This window comes from Amblyraja radiata, chromosome 27 (assembly GCF_010909765.2).
Source record: "Amblyraja radiata isolate CabotCenter1 chromosome 27, sAmbRad1.1.pri, whole genome shotgun sequence".
NCBI lineage: Eukaryota > Metazoa > Chordata > Chondrichthyes > Rajiformes > Rajidae > Amblyraja > Amblyraja radiata.
This window is the reverse complement of record NC_045982.1, coordinates 6,750,558-6,766,206: the sequence shown is the minus strand read 5'-3', so window position 1 is coordinate 6,766,206 and position 15,649 is coordinate 6,750,558. Positions and strand designations below refer to the sequence as shown.

General features: G+C 43.9%; 1 protein-coding gene across 3 annotated transcripts in view; it reads right to left on the bottom strand.

Annotated features, from left to right (window-relative positions):
- The window catches only part of hivep3 (HIVEP zinc finger 3), a 270,815-nt gene that overhangs the window by 27,775 nt on the left and 227,391 nt on the right, over positions 1–15,649 (bottom strand). For all 3 annotated transcript variants that reach the window (XM_033045001.1, XM_033045004.1, XM_033045003.1), the window contains one exon: positions 15,386–15,531. In XM_033045001.1, coding sequence (XP_032900892.1) covers positions 15,386–15,531 — 146 coding nt within the window. The remainder of the gene's footprint in view (positions 1–15,385; positions 15,532–15,649) is intronic.

Below are 15,649 nucleotides of genomic sequence, written 5' to 3'. Positions count from 1 at the left end.
TGTACGGACAGCGCCCGTAGTCAGGATCGAATCTGAGTCTCTGTAAGGCAGCAACTCTACCACTGTGCCACCGTGCCACCCCATTTACATATGTGTATTTCTTATAACGGGGAAGGATAAGATGACATCGAGTGAATTAAATGCTGTTTCAAAATCCTTTAAACTGCAGATGCTGGTTTACACAACAGGGCACAAAGTGCTGGGGTAACTCGACAGGTCAGGCAGCATCTCTGGAGAACATAATAGTTGATTAGTCTGACGAAGGGCCCAGACCCGAAACTTCACCTATCCATGTTCGCCAGAGGTGGTGTCTGACCCGTTGAATTTCTCCATCACTTTGTGTCGTTATTTTAAATTAATTTGTTGAATCTGTTTCTTCATTTGAGTGACTTTAAATTCCATAGGCCTTCACAATTCCCCTCTGCCTGCCCAGGTGGCGGATATTCATTGCAAAGCAAAAGGTCATGGACCCCCTGATAGTGACATGGAACTGACGTTTGGTACTGATGTTGTGCGGCACGGACTAGGTGGGCCAAAGGTCCTGTATCCAAGAAGTATCTCTAAAGTCTATATTCCAAAGTCTTTCAAATGCTGTTCTAGCACCTGCCTCAACTGGCAGCTCCTTCCACATACCCACCACAACTCACAAGAATGAAAACGTTGCCCCTCAGATGCCTCTTAAATCTTTCCACGTTCAGCATAAACCTATCTAAACAAGTCTTGCGAAGCACCAACGATTTGCCATCATTAGCTACATTACTGTGTCGGAAAGATATTTCATTGGGTGCCAACCACTCTACAATGTCCTAAGTTAATAAATAAGTGCTATAAATATTTGATACCAAACTATTAAGTGGTTAGACTCAACAACCCTGGCATATGGATAATGCAACTTCACAATCCAAAGGAGAAAACCAGAGCTGGCGGAACTACAGCCAGACATAGAAACCATGCCTACAAAACAACTCAAGTTTGGGCGAATCACAATCGTTCTCTGAATGTTAAATATACAAGAAGAACAGGAATTGTTACAAGGAAATGTAACTGCACAGTGGTAGAGTTGCTGCCTTACCACGCCAGAGACCCAGGTTTGATCCTGACTATGGGTGCTGTCAGTACGGAGTTTGTGCATTCTCCCTGTTTTCTTTGGGTGCTCCGGTTTCCTCCCACACTCCAAAGACGTGCAGGTTTGTAGGTTGTGTGTAGGAAGGAGCTGCAGATGCTGGTTTACACCAAAGATAGACGCAAAATGCTGGAGTAACTCAGCGGGTCAGACAGCATCTATGGATAGAAAGAAGGGGTGACGTTTTGGGTCGAGACCCTTCTACAGACTGAAGAAGGGTCTCGTCCAGAAACGCCACCCATTCCTTCTGTGCAGAGATGTTGTATGTCCTGCTGAGTTACACCAGCAATTTGTGTCTATTTTCAGGTTTGCAGGTGAATTGGCTTCTGTAAATTGTCCCTAGTGTGTGCAGGACATAGAACTAATAAATGGGTGATCATTGGTCCATGTGGACTTGCTGGGCCGAAGGGCCTGTTTCCACGCTAAAAGTGGAGACCCTTCTTCAGACTGTGCTGACGTTTTGGGTCGAGACTATTCTTCAGACCGAAGAAGGGTCTTGACCGGAAACGTCGCCCATTCCTTCTCTCCAGAGATGCTACCTGTCCGGCTGAGTTACTCCAGCATTGTGTGTCTGCCTAACATTATTTAGATAGTGCTTTCAATACCAGAGTGGACACATCATTTCCCAGTGGATAGTGAGCTAGTTCTACTTGCCTGCTCATACCTCGCTCAGACAAGGAGAGCATGTGAGGAGTTGGCTGTAGCTTGATCAAAGAAGTGGGTTTGAAGTAGAATCTTGTGGGACAAGAGGAAAGTGCAGGGAATTAGGATGGGAACATCAGTGTATGGAGCCTTGGCTGCTGAGTGTCAACCATGGGACAAACAGAAGAGGGGGATTGATGCCCTGATTAATGTATATGGAGCTCTCTGGGATGGTTTGCTGTAGTGGCAGAGATAGGAGGATTTCAGTAGAACAGTTGAATTTTAGCCCGCATATATTGGGAGAAGGGGAAAATTGGCAAAGGTTGAATGATTTGCTGTGGGTTGAACCTGGGTCGTGGGACATTTGGAAGGCCTCAGCTTTACAAAGCAGGGTGATAGCCCAAACGTTGGAAGGCTGAGGCGGGCAGAGCTGGAGGAGGCTGAAGCGAAGGACAAGTGGCGGCGCTGCAGTAGAGTTGCTGCCTTGCCCGGGTTCGATCCTGACTACGGGTTCTGTCTGTACGGAGTTTGTACGTTCTCCCCGTGACCGCGTGGGTTTTCTCCAAGATCTTCCGCTTCCTCCCACAGTCCAAAGACGTACAGGTTTGCAAGTCAATTGGCTTGGTGTAATTGTTTTTAGTGTGTAGGATAGTGTTAATGTGCGGGGATCGCTGGTCAGTGCAGAATCGGTGGACCAAGGGGCCTGTTTTCGCGCTGTATCTATAAACTAAATTAAACTAAACATGAAAGTGGTGACAGAAGCAGACAGGGTAATGAAGGAGGTGTTAGGTGCGCTTACCTTCAATGGTCAGGGTATCGAGTACAGCAGTTGAGACGCCATGTTAACATGTACATGACGTTGGTAAGGCCACATGTGGAGTACTGTGCACAGTTGTGCTCGCCCTGCTATAGGAAACATGCCATTAAAGGGCGCAAAAAAGACTTACGAAGATTTTATCAGGTCTGGATGTTTTAACTAAGAAGGAGAGGATGGATAGGCAGTGCCTACTTTCCACTGGAGCGGTGGAGGCTGAGGGACGATCTTTTACAAGTATATAAAACCAGGAGCGACATAGATAAAGTGAATATCTATTTTTTCCCCCTAGGGCAGGAGAGTCTTAAACTAGGAGGGTAATATTTAAAAGGGACCCGCAAGGCAACTTCTTTGCACAAAGGATGGTGCATGTATGGATCGAGCTGCCAGAGGAAGCAATAGGGGTGGGTACAATTATGACATTTAAAAGACACCTGGGCAGGTACATGGACAGGAAATGTATGGAGTATTATGGGCCAGGCGCAGGCAAGTGGGACTAGCTAAGTTAGGCAACTGGGTTGCCATGGACGAGTTGGGCTGAAGGGCCTGTTTCCATGTTGTGTAACTCTGACTCGGTGGTCAGAAGATAATCTTGGCTAGCATAATCTCGTTTTATCTGTGGTGGTGGTGGTGGTGGTGGGGAAATAGAGGCAAGAAAATGATGGATAGTTCATAAGTTATAGGAGCAGAACCAGGCCATCAAGTCTAAACCATTCAATCATAGTTGATCTATCTCTCCTTCTCAACCCCTTTCTCCTGTGTTATTTCCATAACCCCCGACACCCGTACTAATCAAGATAGGGGTCACATTCCTTTTGGATAGGAAGAAATTAAACGCCTTTCATCTCTAATGCTTACATTAAAAACAACATTGATCAACGTATACTTTTTGTAATCTCTACCATCTGAATGAAAAAACATTTGCTTCTCCGAGGCCACAAAACTAAACCTGTTTAAACCATGTACTGAAAGCAGTTGACAATGTGAACTGGTTGCTACTTTGAAAGGGCTCTCCATTTAGTTCCACTTCCCACACCTTTCCCCAAAGTCCTGAACATTTCTACTCTTTGAAAGTTATTGATGTATTTGAATTCACCATCCCCTTGGCCAGCATGTTTCCAAATGCTAAAATAGGATCCAATCCTACAACCACTACGGGTGCTGTCTGTGTGGAGTTTGTACGTCCTCCCTGTAACCACGTGGGTTTTCTCTGGGTGCTCCCGTTTCCTCCCACATTCCAAAGACCAACATGTTTTTTTTTGTTTTTTTTTTTTTAATATAAATTTATTCAATTATTAAAAAAATAATATTACACTACAATAAAACAAGCCAGAACCCACCACCATAATACAATACAAACATGTAATAAACTACTATACACCTATGATACAATCCTTATTGAGGATACATTCAACACCCTGCGGAGCCCAGCGGTCCCGGAACTCCCTCAGGAAGACCAACATGTTTGTAGGTTAGACAAAAGTGCTGGAGAAACTCAGCGGGTGCGGCAGCATCAATGGAGCGAAGGAAATAGGCAACGTTTCGGGCCGAAACCCTTCAGGAAGGAAATAGGTAACGTTTCGGGCCGAAACCCGAAAGGGTTTCGGGCCGAAACGTTGCCTATTTCCTTCGTTCCATAGATGCTGCCGCACCTGCTGAGTTTCTCCAGCACTTTCGTCTACCTTCAATTTTTCAGCATCTGCAGTTCCTTCTTGAACATGTTTTGGAGGTTAATTGTGTAGGAAGGAACTGCAGATGCTGGTTTGAACCGAAGATAGACACTAAGTGCTGAAGTAACTCAGCGGGACAGGCCACATCTCTGGAGATGTTTCCAGGGTGACGTTTCAGGTCGAGACCCTTCATCAGACTCGATTGTAATTAGCTTCTGTAAATCGCTCTAAGTGTGTAGGTTATAAAAAAGGGATAACAGAGAATTGGTGTACGGTTGATTGATATTTGCCGTGGACTCGGTGGGCTGAGAAGCCTGTTTCCACGCTGTATCTCTGAACTAAACCAGGTCCTATGATCAGCAGAGAAATAATTTACCCATTAAGACTATTTTAGATGCTGTCTGCTGAACAGAAGTTTCCAACTGAAAGTACGTATGCTTCTTGAATGGTTCCAACGAGGGATTATCGGGCAGTTGAAGGACAGTACCTCCAAATGCAACACTCCTTTGGTATAAGCTTATAATGTTGCAAAGCCTTATCATTAGCTCCAAGCCCAAGAGCTGAAATCAAAATTAATTAAATAACCAGGAGATAGTCGAGGCAGGCACTATCACAATGTTTAATAAACAATTAGACAGCGACATGGACAGGACTGGTTTGGAGGGATATGGGCCAAAAGCAGGCATGGGACTCGTGTAGCTGGAACATATTGGCTAGTGTGGGCAAGTTGGGCCAAAGGGCTTGTTTCCACACTGTATGACCCACTGTATGACTCTATGACTCTACAACCATGGTGCATACCCACGTTTGTTTATGAACCTTCCGCCCTGCTTCAACTGAGTTCTGGTGGCACATGGAACTGCAGATGCTGGAAACTTGAGCAAAACAAAGTGCTGGAGGAACTCAGCGGGTCAGACAGCTTCTGGGGAGGTGACGTTTCAGGTCGGACCTTCACACTGATGGAGTATGGGGGGGAAAAGCTGGAAAAGAGAGTTTTCCGCTCTTTGTACGTATTTACCAATACTATAAATGCATCAAGGTTATTTTGATCTACAACCTCCTGTGATAACAAGTTCCATCTCACCAAACAGCACCTGCATGGTTTTTTCCTCAATACCCCATTGGATTTCTTGGTACCCACCTTACTTCTGCTCCAGTCCAAAGGAGAAATAGTGTCTCTATTTTTATTCTTGCACATTCTCAAAGGACCTGCTGCTCTCAGCCTTCTTTGCCTTTCCCAAGTTACATCAATGCCCACTACAATGGCTGATAGTAGAGCACTCTTCGTCCAATTCTCTCAGGACTTTTCACTCACCATAAAATGACTGTCTTTCTCGTGTTTGCTGCAAATTTAGATTATTCCAATTCAACTTGTAGCTTCTTAATGTGAAGAGAAATCACACCCTGAAAAGATAATATGGTTCAAGAACCATATCATCATCAAAGACACACACCACCCTGGCCACGCTCTCATTTCACTCCTGCCATTGGGAAGATGATAAACTGCAACATTCAGGTTCAACGACAGCTTCTTCTCTGCAGCCACCAGGCTATTAAACACTACAGGCTTGAAAACAACTGAACTACATAGACTACATAGAGCATTAGTTTTGTCTCTGCATTATTAGTGTTCATTGTGTGTGTGTGTGTGTGTGTGTGTGTGTGTGTGTGTGTGTGTGTGTGTGTGTGTATTATATATACACACACACACACATATATACATACACATAAATTAAAAAAAATTTAAAATTAAAAAAAAAAAAAATATATATATATATATATATATATATATATATATATATATATATATATTTATATGTATATATTAATTTAAAACTTTTCTTCCATTTATTATAATGTTTATAGAGTACCATGTTTACATATTCTGTTGTGCTGCTGCAAGTAAGAATTTGATTGTTCTGTTTGGGACATAGGACAATAAAACACTCTTGACTCTTAAGGACCTCTACATTATTTAGAGTATTGGAAAGAAAGGCTCCAGTATTAACCCTGGAGCTCAGTTTCCAACCTAAACATTAAGCATTCAACTTATTTTACAGTGAAAGCTTGAAGAGATTTCAATTCTTCAAGGAGTTACAACAAAATACAGGAGAAAGTAGGTGAAGATGTTTGTCAAAGATGCCAACTTGTAATACGTTTAACTGGTATGTTTACAGGAACAACCCTGTGGTTCTGTTTTAGGTGTTTTCCACTTGTTGAACTGAGAAGCAGTTGCCACACCTGTAACTGTCCATGAAGTACCAGATTGTTTGAAAAACTGTTTATCCTTAAAGAATATATATATTTGAATAGTACAGCACAGAGGACAATTAAACCTATTGTGCATGTACTAACTCTTTCAGGGAGCAAACCAAATTGTTCTGCTCTACATTAATTTGCCTTAGTCCTGCATATTAAGTATCCCACCTCAAGTATTCACCCAGATCCCTTTTATCTGAGGCACATGGGATGCTTGGCCACGCATAAAATAATGAGCTGGGATGTTTACATTATAGATTTATAAAATAGGTTAGGAAACAAAAAGACACAACTCAGGTCAGGCAGCATCGCTGGAGAGCATGGATAGGTGATGTTTCTGATCAGAACCTGTTGAGCTTAGTTTAGTTTAGCGATACATCGTGGAAACAGCCCATCGAGTCCATGCTGACCAGTGATCACCCCGTTACACTAGCACTATCCAACACACTAGCACTATCCAACACACTAGGGACAATTTACAATTTTACCAAAGCCAATTAACCTACAAACCTGTACATTATATGGAGATGCTGGAAAGACAGGGTTTGTTTTCCCTTGGGTGTGGGGGCAAACGACCTGATAAGATTAGGAAGACGGCAAAGCAATGGAGCTGCTGCCTTACAGCGGCAGAGATCTGGGTTGGATCCTGACTACAAATTATGCCCGTGACTGCGTGGGTTTTCTCCGGGCGCTCCAAATTCCTCCCACACTCCAAAGACGTAGAGGTCTATGGGTTAATTTAGCTTCTGTAAATTGTAAATTATCCACGGTGTGTAGGGTAGCATTAGTGTGCTGGTATCGCTGGTCGGCGTGAACTCGAGGGGCCTGCTTCCGTGCTGTGTCTTTAAACTAAACTTTCTCTACCATATTCTCCTTGCTCCAAATAATTAAATTTACAACAGCTGGGGACGATAGTGGTCATTTTTCAGATGGTCGCAATGCATAGTTCAGAATACTAGCGTGTGGAGATGGGAAAGGGTTGCAGGGATGGTGTGGAAGATTACAGACCCTTGCCCAATCTGTATATTCCAAGAAATGCCGTCGTTTTAAGGCTTGCTTTCAGATAGACCCTCGGGAATCTCCACATGTTCAGGCTGTAAATGTGGAATGCTCTTAAACAAACTCTCACTGTAAGGCCATCTGCAAGCAATCATATCCGACCTAAAGACTGCACACTTTTAAGAGAAAGCAGTAACACTGCACACAACACATTCCACGTGGTCTGTGGAGTAACAATCTTGCCAGCAATTAATAAAGCTTCTTTGTGGAGCAGAGCTCAGTGCTCTCATTCTGTGTTCCTTAATTACGCTGTAGCCACAGCAGAATCACCTCCGCTCGGGAAGAGACCCAGCCAAAAGTCTGGTGTTTGACATCCCTCCTGAATCCCACAATAAATTATTACATTCGCGCAAATCTGAAGTGCTTGGCTCTGTGGAACATAGATGCCACTGCAATTCTTCCAACCTGCTGTTTAATTATTAATTTAATTTGGGCGGTATGGTGGCGCAGCGGTTGAGTTGCTGCCTTACAGTGCTTAGAGTACAAGAGACCCAGGTTCGATCCCGACTACGGGTGCTGTCTGTACGTTCTCCCTGTGACCTGCGTGGATTTTCTCCGAGATCTTCGGTTTCCTCCCACACTCCAAAGGTTTGTAGGTTAATTGGCTTGGTATAAATGTAAAGATTGTCCCTCATAGTGTTAATGTGTGTGTGGGATAGTGTTATTATGCGGGAATCTAAATCTAAACTACTTGCTTCAACGAAAGAACACGCATTTATTAATATTAAGCACATTTAAAGATAAAGTCAGTCATACGGCGGGGATACAGGCCCTGCCGCCCAACTTGCTCTCACAAAGAAGGGTCTCGACCCAAAACATCACCCATTCCTTCTCTCCAGAGATGCTGCCTGTCCCGCTGAGTTACTCCAGCTTTTTGTGTCAGTCTTCAGTTTAAACCAGCATCTGCAGTTCCTTCTTACACATGTTCCATCTACACAGGTCCCACCTGCCTGCATTTGTCCCATATCACTCTAAACCTGTCCTATCCATGTACCTGTCTAATTTTTTCTTAAACGTTGCAATAGTCCCTGCCTCAACTACCCCTAGGTGGACAAGGAGAACCTCATCTGAAGAAGGGTTTCGGCCCGAAACGTCGCCTATTTCCTTCGCTCCATAGATGCTGCTGCACCCGCTGAGTTTCCCCAGCAATTTTGTGGAACCTCATCTGCTGTTGCTTATCCTTCAGACAGCTCCAAAGTGTTATCATCTGAAGCTTGGCTGCCTCATCATGCTAAAGTGTTTCTAAACACGCATCTAGGAAGCACGCAATGACCATGAGGCTTGCACGGGCTAGTTTATTGACATAATGGGATCGAGCAGGTGCCTTCATACTCTCATAATATAGAGCTATTTATAAAACTTACCAGGGATTACTCTGAAGCAGAAATGTTGTCACTGAATTTACCACAGTTTAGTTTAGTTTAGAGATACAGCATGGAAACAGGCTCTGATGAATCTTTTTACGAGATCAAATATGTAACTATGTAACTGTCCCCAAAACAGTCTGTGTAGACTTTACTTTAGAGACTTTAGAGATACAACGTGGAAACAGGCGCTACGGCCCAGAGTCTGCGTTGACCAGCGATCGCCCTGCGCACTAACACGATTCAACACACTCGGGACAAATTACAATTATACCAAAGTAAATTACCTGTATGTCTTTGGATTGTGGGAGGAAACTAAAACACCCAGAGAAAACCCACGCAGTTAAACTCTGTACCGACAGCACCCATAGTCAGGATCGAACCTGGGTGTCTGACGCTGTAAGGCAGCAACTCTACCAGTGCCAGACTGGCTTATTGAGTTGCAGTCAGGTCACAACCACACCAAAACTTCTAGGCAGTCAATCCAGTGCCTTACTGAGGAAACGATGTATTTCAGATGCACTTTCATTCAGATGGACATTATACCCAGATATACCCATTGTAAGGAAGAACAGGGGCGTGATGCCACAGTGCTACTAAGCCACTGTCAAGCACTTGAATAAACCACACACAGCTTGTTTGAGAATCTCACTCTTCACAGGTATAATGACGCACACTCTGCAAATGGGTTTCATTAAAAGTTAAGAACTTACTGAACACTTTGTGTCTCGGAAACAAGGGTGGCATCATACATTGACTGGAACTGGGGGCAGAGAACAAACGGGGGCCCTGGGGCTGCAATTGTACTGAGGCAATGAATCAGCTGTCGACGTGCATCTTTTGCTCTTACTCACAAAAACATCAATCCGTGGGAGTACGCCTCAGCGGACAGTCCCAGTTAGCTCACGATTGACCTCATTTCAGCCCCCGGGGGAAATTAACGGAGGTAAAGAGAGAATGCTAATAAGAGTGATAGCCCCTTGCCCAGGAATGAGTTCACTTAGCTATCCCCTGCTTCTCAACGACTGAGCATTGCTCGAAAAAGATGATTCTCGGTGTGAAGTTGGAGACCACACGTCACAGATCAAAATGTAATAGTCTTCAAATCCTACTCAGGATACATCTAATGCAAATTCAGTCAAACCTGGTGACTGCAAAATGCCAAAGCCCCATCTAATCAAGCTTCAGTTAATGCCTCTTAAACTCTGCTGATGTCAACCCCAGCTAGATAAGAGGCAACTATCTTTCTAATCAAACATTGGCATTAAATGTCTACTTTATGCTACAAGATTATCGTGAATGACGAGCTCCAAGATCATGTTCATAAGTCAAAGGAGCAGGTCGGCCATTTGGCCCAGAGTCAGTCATTCATATACCGCCATTCAATCATGGCTGATCTATCTTTCTCTCTCAACCCCATTCGCCTGCCTTCTCCCCATAACCCTTGACACCCTTACCAATCAAGCAAGTGTTCATCAATCTCCGCCTTATAAAATACCTAGCTGTCTTACTAGTTCCATTGTTCGCATCTTACCCCTGTCGTTTGCACATCTCCCCCGGCTAACAATGGGCCATTATGGACTCCACCCTTCTTAAGGCATCTGTTGCTGGCCCTGTTTTGTTCTGGCCTTCTCCATCATTGTGTCTGAAGAAGGGATCCGACCCAAAACATCACCTGTTCCTTTCCTCCAGAGATACTGCCTGACCAGCTGAGTTACTCCAGCAATTTGTGTCCACCTTTGGCATAAACCAGCATCTGCAGCTCCTTTCTGCTCAATTCTGTTAATGTTTCAATGGAGTCAATTTGCAAGGGAGATCATAACAGGCAGTTAAGACTAAAACATTCATAATAAATGGGCAGCACAGTAGCACAGCTAGTTGGTAGAGCCGCTGCCTCACAGAGCCGGAGACCCGGGTTCAATCCCGACTTTGGGTGCTGTCTGTGTGGAGTTTGCATGTTGTTCCTCTGACTGTGTGGGCTTCCTCCAGGCACTTCCGTTTATTCCCACATCCCAAAGACGTGCGTGTTAGTAGGTTAACTGGCTGCCGTAAAGTGCCCCCAGTGTGTAGGGGAGTGGATGAAAAATAACTTAAAACTAGTGTGAACGGGTGATTGGTGGTCAGTGGGCCGTAGGGCCTGTTCCCATGTTGTACAACTCTAAGCACCTAAATCCAAAAGAAAATTCAATTGGATTCTTATTTCTGCAGTGACTGCCTAAAGCAGAGAACTCACTATCAAATGGAGGTTTGAGGAGCTATCAAAGAGAAAATACATCCATGATATTCAAGGCAAAACTGGATTGGTACATGAGGCCAAAAGAAATAGAAGGACATGCTGAGATTATGTAAATAGGAGTGGATTTAAGCATTAAAACAAGCATGGACCCGTCATGCTAAAATAACCTGTTTCCATGCTGTAAAGTTTTATGTAATGAAAGTTCTAGTTTGTGTAAGCCATTGAAGCCACTAAAGCACTTTGGCTAACGAGAGTTGTATTTTAAATGTGCTATATAAATAAAAGTGACTTGATTTGAATTCATAGATCATGTCGCAATCTTTTACCAGAGAGAAGATCAAAGGCAGCAGAGAGAACCACCCACCCTGTTTCCCTCCAAGCCGTATGCCATCCTGACCTGAAATATGACAGGGAAGATGAAGACACAGTCACTGCAGATGCTGGTTTACAAAAAAAAGACACAATGTGCTGGAGTAACTCAGTGCGTCAGGCAACATCTCTGGACGTTTCGAGATGGGATCCTTCCTCAGATAGAATGAGGGTCCTGCCCCAAATTGTCACCTGTCCATGTTCATGTTCGCCAAAGATGCTGCCTGACCTGCTGAGTTACTCCTGAACTGTATTGCCCTTTCATCATCGTCACAACTAAATCGTAGAACCTTACAAGGAGGGACTGCAGCTCTTCCAGGTGGGTGTTAGCCACCGTCACCTCTCATATTTGGAGTTGTTTAGTTTATTGTCATGTATACCGATGTACAGTGAAAAGCTTTAGTTGCGTGCTAACCAGTCACCGGAAAGCCAATACATGATTATAATCAAGTAGTCCACAATGTACAGATACAGGATAAAGGGAATAAGGTTTAGTGCAAGATAAAGCCAGTAAAGTCTGATCAAAGATAGTCCGAGGGTCTCCAATGAGGTAGATTGTGGTTCAGGACTGCTGTCTAGTTGTGGTAGGATGGTCCAGTTGTCTGAAACTGTCCCTGAATCTGGAGATGTGCGTTTTCACACTTCTATACCTTTTGCCCGATGGGAGAGCAAGTAGGAATGGACAATGAATAGGCATTAAATAGTGGAGTAACTCAGCGGGACAGGCAAAATCTCTGGATAGAAGGAAGAGTCACCTGCTGAGTTACACCAACATTTTGTGTCAACCCCCATTCCTTCTATCCAAAGATGCTGCCTGTCCCGCCAAGTTACTCCAGCATTTTGTGTCTATCCTTGGTGTAAACCAGCATCTGCAGTTCCTTCATACACACAGACAATGAATGTTGGCTTTGTCAGCCATGCCCAGAACAGGAGGGGAAATTGATAAATACTGAGGGGGGCGGGGAGAAAATCAGTGCCTACAGATCTTATCAGCAGGCATTGAGCCCCACTTCTGGTTTAACAGGGTGCATTTCAAATGATCATCCCTGTATTCTTCACATTGAAGGTGGCAAATATAGCAATGGGATGAGTATCCTGTTGACACTTTAAGCGGCAGCTTTGTACCAGTTATCGAGTTAGCAGCGATTCACATTGGCCGCCTATATCACCTGCATCTACATCCAGCATTACACTTCCCTGAGCAAAATAAATATTGATCTTCAAAACATCTCGAGTTACCATCAGAGGCACTAATGCACTTTAAATACTAAGAAATCTGGCTTTCTACTGGATAATCACACCATTATTAAAGTCAATATTTGGAATTATATGTCATGACACGAGCTCCAGCCACTGAAACACTGAATCAACTTGGCACATAAAAGATAGAACCATCACTGGCATACAAACAGATCCTTTGGAACTATCATTAGAAACTCGACCTTTAAAGGTTATCTACATCCTCCGAATTACAGCAAGTGTTTATTCAGTGGTATATTATGTGAGCTTATTGCATGGGCTTGCACACATGCACATAGACATTCAGGCTTTCAAACTGTTTCCAAAATCTAAAACATAGACCAGTACACGGGCGGTACGTTGGCTCAGCGGCAGAGTTGCTGCCTTACAGCGCAAGAGACCTGGGTTCGATCCTGACCATGGGTGCTGCCTGTACAGAGTATGTTTATTCTCACTGTGACCTGCGTGGGTTTTCTCCAGATGCCCAGGTTTAGTCTCCATGCCAAAAGACGTAAAGGTTTTTAGGTTAATTGGCTTGGTATAGATGTAATTGGCCTCGGTAAATTGGAAATTGTCTTGGCTATATCTGCCGCTAAATCGAATGCAAGAAAGAAACCAAATGTCTCTAACTTTCTATATTTGCGAGTAAATAGAATTAACTGAAAGTAAAATTAAGTGATCGATGTTCTGGAAAGCAAGGCATAAATTAATAAGTGAACGAGTTTTGAGACTCAAGTCCACAGTGAACTTAGATACAGCACGGAAACAGGCCCATTAGCCCACTGAGTCTGCACCGACTAGTGATCCCCGCACACTAATACTATCCTACATACACTAGGGACAATTTACATTTATACCAAGCCAATTGCCCTACAAAGTTCTATGTCTTTGGAGTGTGGGAGGAAACCGAAGATCTCGGAGAAAACTCACACAGTTCACAGGGAGAACATACAAACTCGGTACAGACAAGCGCCCACAGTCATGATCAAACCCAGGTCTTTGGCGCTCTAAGGCAGTAGTTCTACCGCTACCCCACCATGCTGCCACCTGTTTAGGAAAAGAGACAATGGTAATATACTCCCAAATGTGAGATATTCACATCCAAATAGATCAAAGCTTGGGTCACTTTGTTCACGATTATTTTTAGAAATGACTTGCATCGTCTATGTGGCCACGGGCCCAGACTGAGATGGTTTAGCATGATAAGGAAGTGCATTGGGATCAGTGATGGAAATGAGAGATACCTGCTACAGATTACTCAGGGTTTTCCAATACACATTGTGAATGAAAGAAAAAGCTATCTACCAGCTAGCTTTCTTATATAATAAAACAACCCCTTCAGCCCAACTTGCCCTCGCCAACCAAGATGCCCCAACAACACTAGTCCCACCTGCCCGCGCTTGGTCCATATCCTTCTAAACCTCTCCTATCCATGTACCTATCCAAATGCATTTTAATTTGCTTTAACTACCTCCTCTGGCAGTTAGATCCATTACCACCCACCATCTTCTATGTGAAAAAATTGCCTCTCACTCCTATTAAATCTTTCCCATCTCACCTTAAACCTCTGACTCTGGTTCTTGATTCCCCTACACTGGGTAAAAGACTGTGCATTTGTCCTATCTATTCCCCTCATGATCTAACACATCTCCATAAGCACCCCCCCCCCCAAGGAATAAAGTCCAGCCACCCTAACTTCTCCCCCTAGCTCAATCCCTCAATTTCTGCAACATCCTCGTAATTCCTCTCTGCTCTCTTTCCAGCTTCGTCTGTGGAATTCTCTGCCTCAGAAGGCAGTGGAGGCAGGTTCTCTGGATGCTTTCAAGAGAGAGCTAGATAGGGCTCTTAAAAATAGCGGAGTCAGGGGATATGGGGAGAAGGCAGGAACGGGGTACTGATTGGGGATAATCAGCCATGATCACATTGAATGGCGGTGCTGGCTCGAAGGGCCGAATGGCCTACTCCTGCACCTATTGTTTATTGTCTATTGTCTAATGTATATTTTATGGAAATCCATCCCCCTCCACTTACCTTTGTTCATGGTGAAGAAACAGAGTTAGTTACTGACCACACCCAACAATTCAATGAACTTCCTTGGACAAACAAACCTGCCTGAACTCCCACCCTCGTCCCCCCACAGATTAAAACCCAGGTTTGCCATTTACCTCAAACTTCAAGAAAGCAAACATAAATTTAACCATTCTAATAGATGTAGGCTGCACATTTAAATCCCTGGGGCAAATTTCATTCACTACGAGGTGGAATTTTGAATAAAAAGTATCATCACTAGGGCAGCACCGTGGTGCAGTGGTCGAGTAGCTGCCTCACAGCACCAGAGACCCTGGTTCGATCCTAACTATGAGTGCTCTCTGTACAGACTTTGCACGTTCTCCCTGTGACCTGGATGGATTTTCTCACTGTGCTCCGGTTTGCTCCCACACTCCAAAGATGTAGAAGTTTGTAGGTTAATTGGCTTCGGTACAATTGTAAATTGTCACTAGTGTGTGTAGGATCGTGTCAGAGTGTGGGGGGTCGCTAGTCAACGCAGTCCTGTTTTCGCGCTGTTTCTCTAAACTAAACACTACACAAACATTAGAAGATCGCTCTTACCCTCCATCGAAGATCTTAATCCGTGTAGGCTCCAGCCTCTTCGGTGTTGAACTATCATCTTCATGCTTCTTTCTTCTTTCTTCTTCTTTTTCTACTTTGCAGACTTCTTTCCCGTCATCTGCAGAATGCACTGAAGGGATATGCATCTAGAAATGAGGATTTGAAATGTAGAATTAGTGCAGTTATGGGTAACCAGATTACCTAGAGTTACGGAGTCATACACTAAGGAACAGTCATAGTCAGAGTTATACGACATGGAAACAG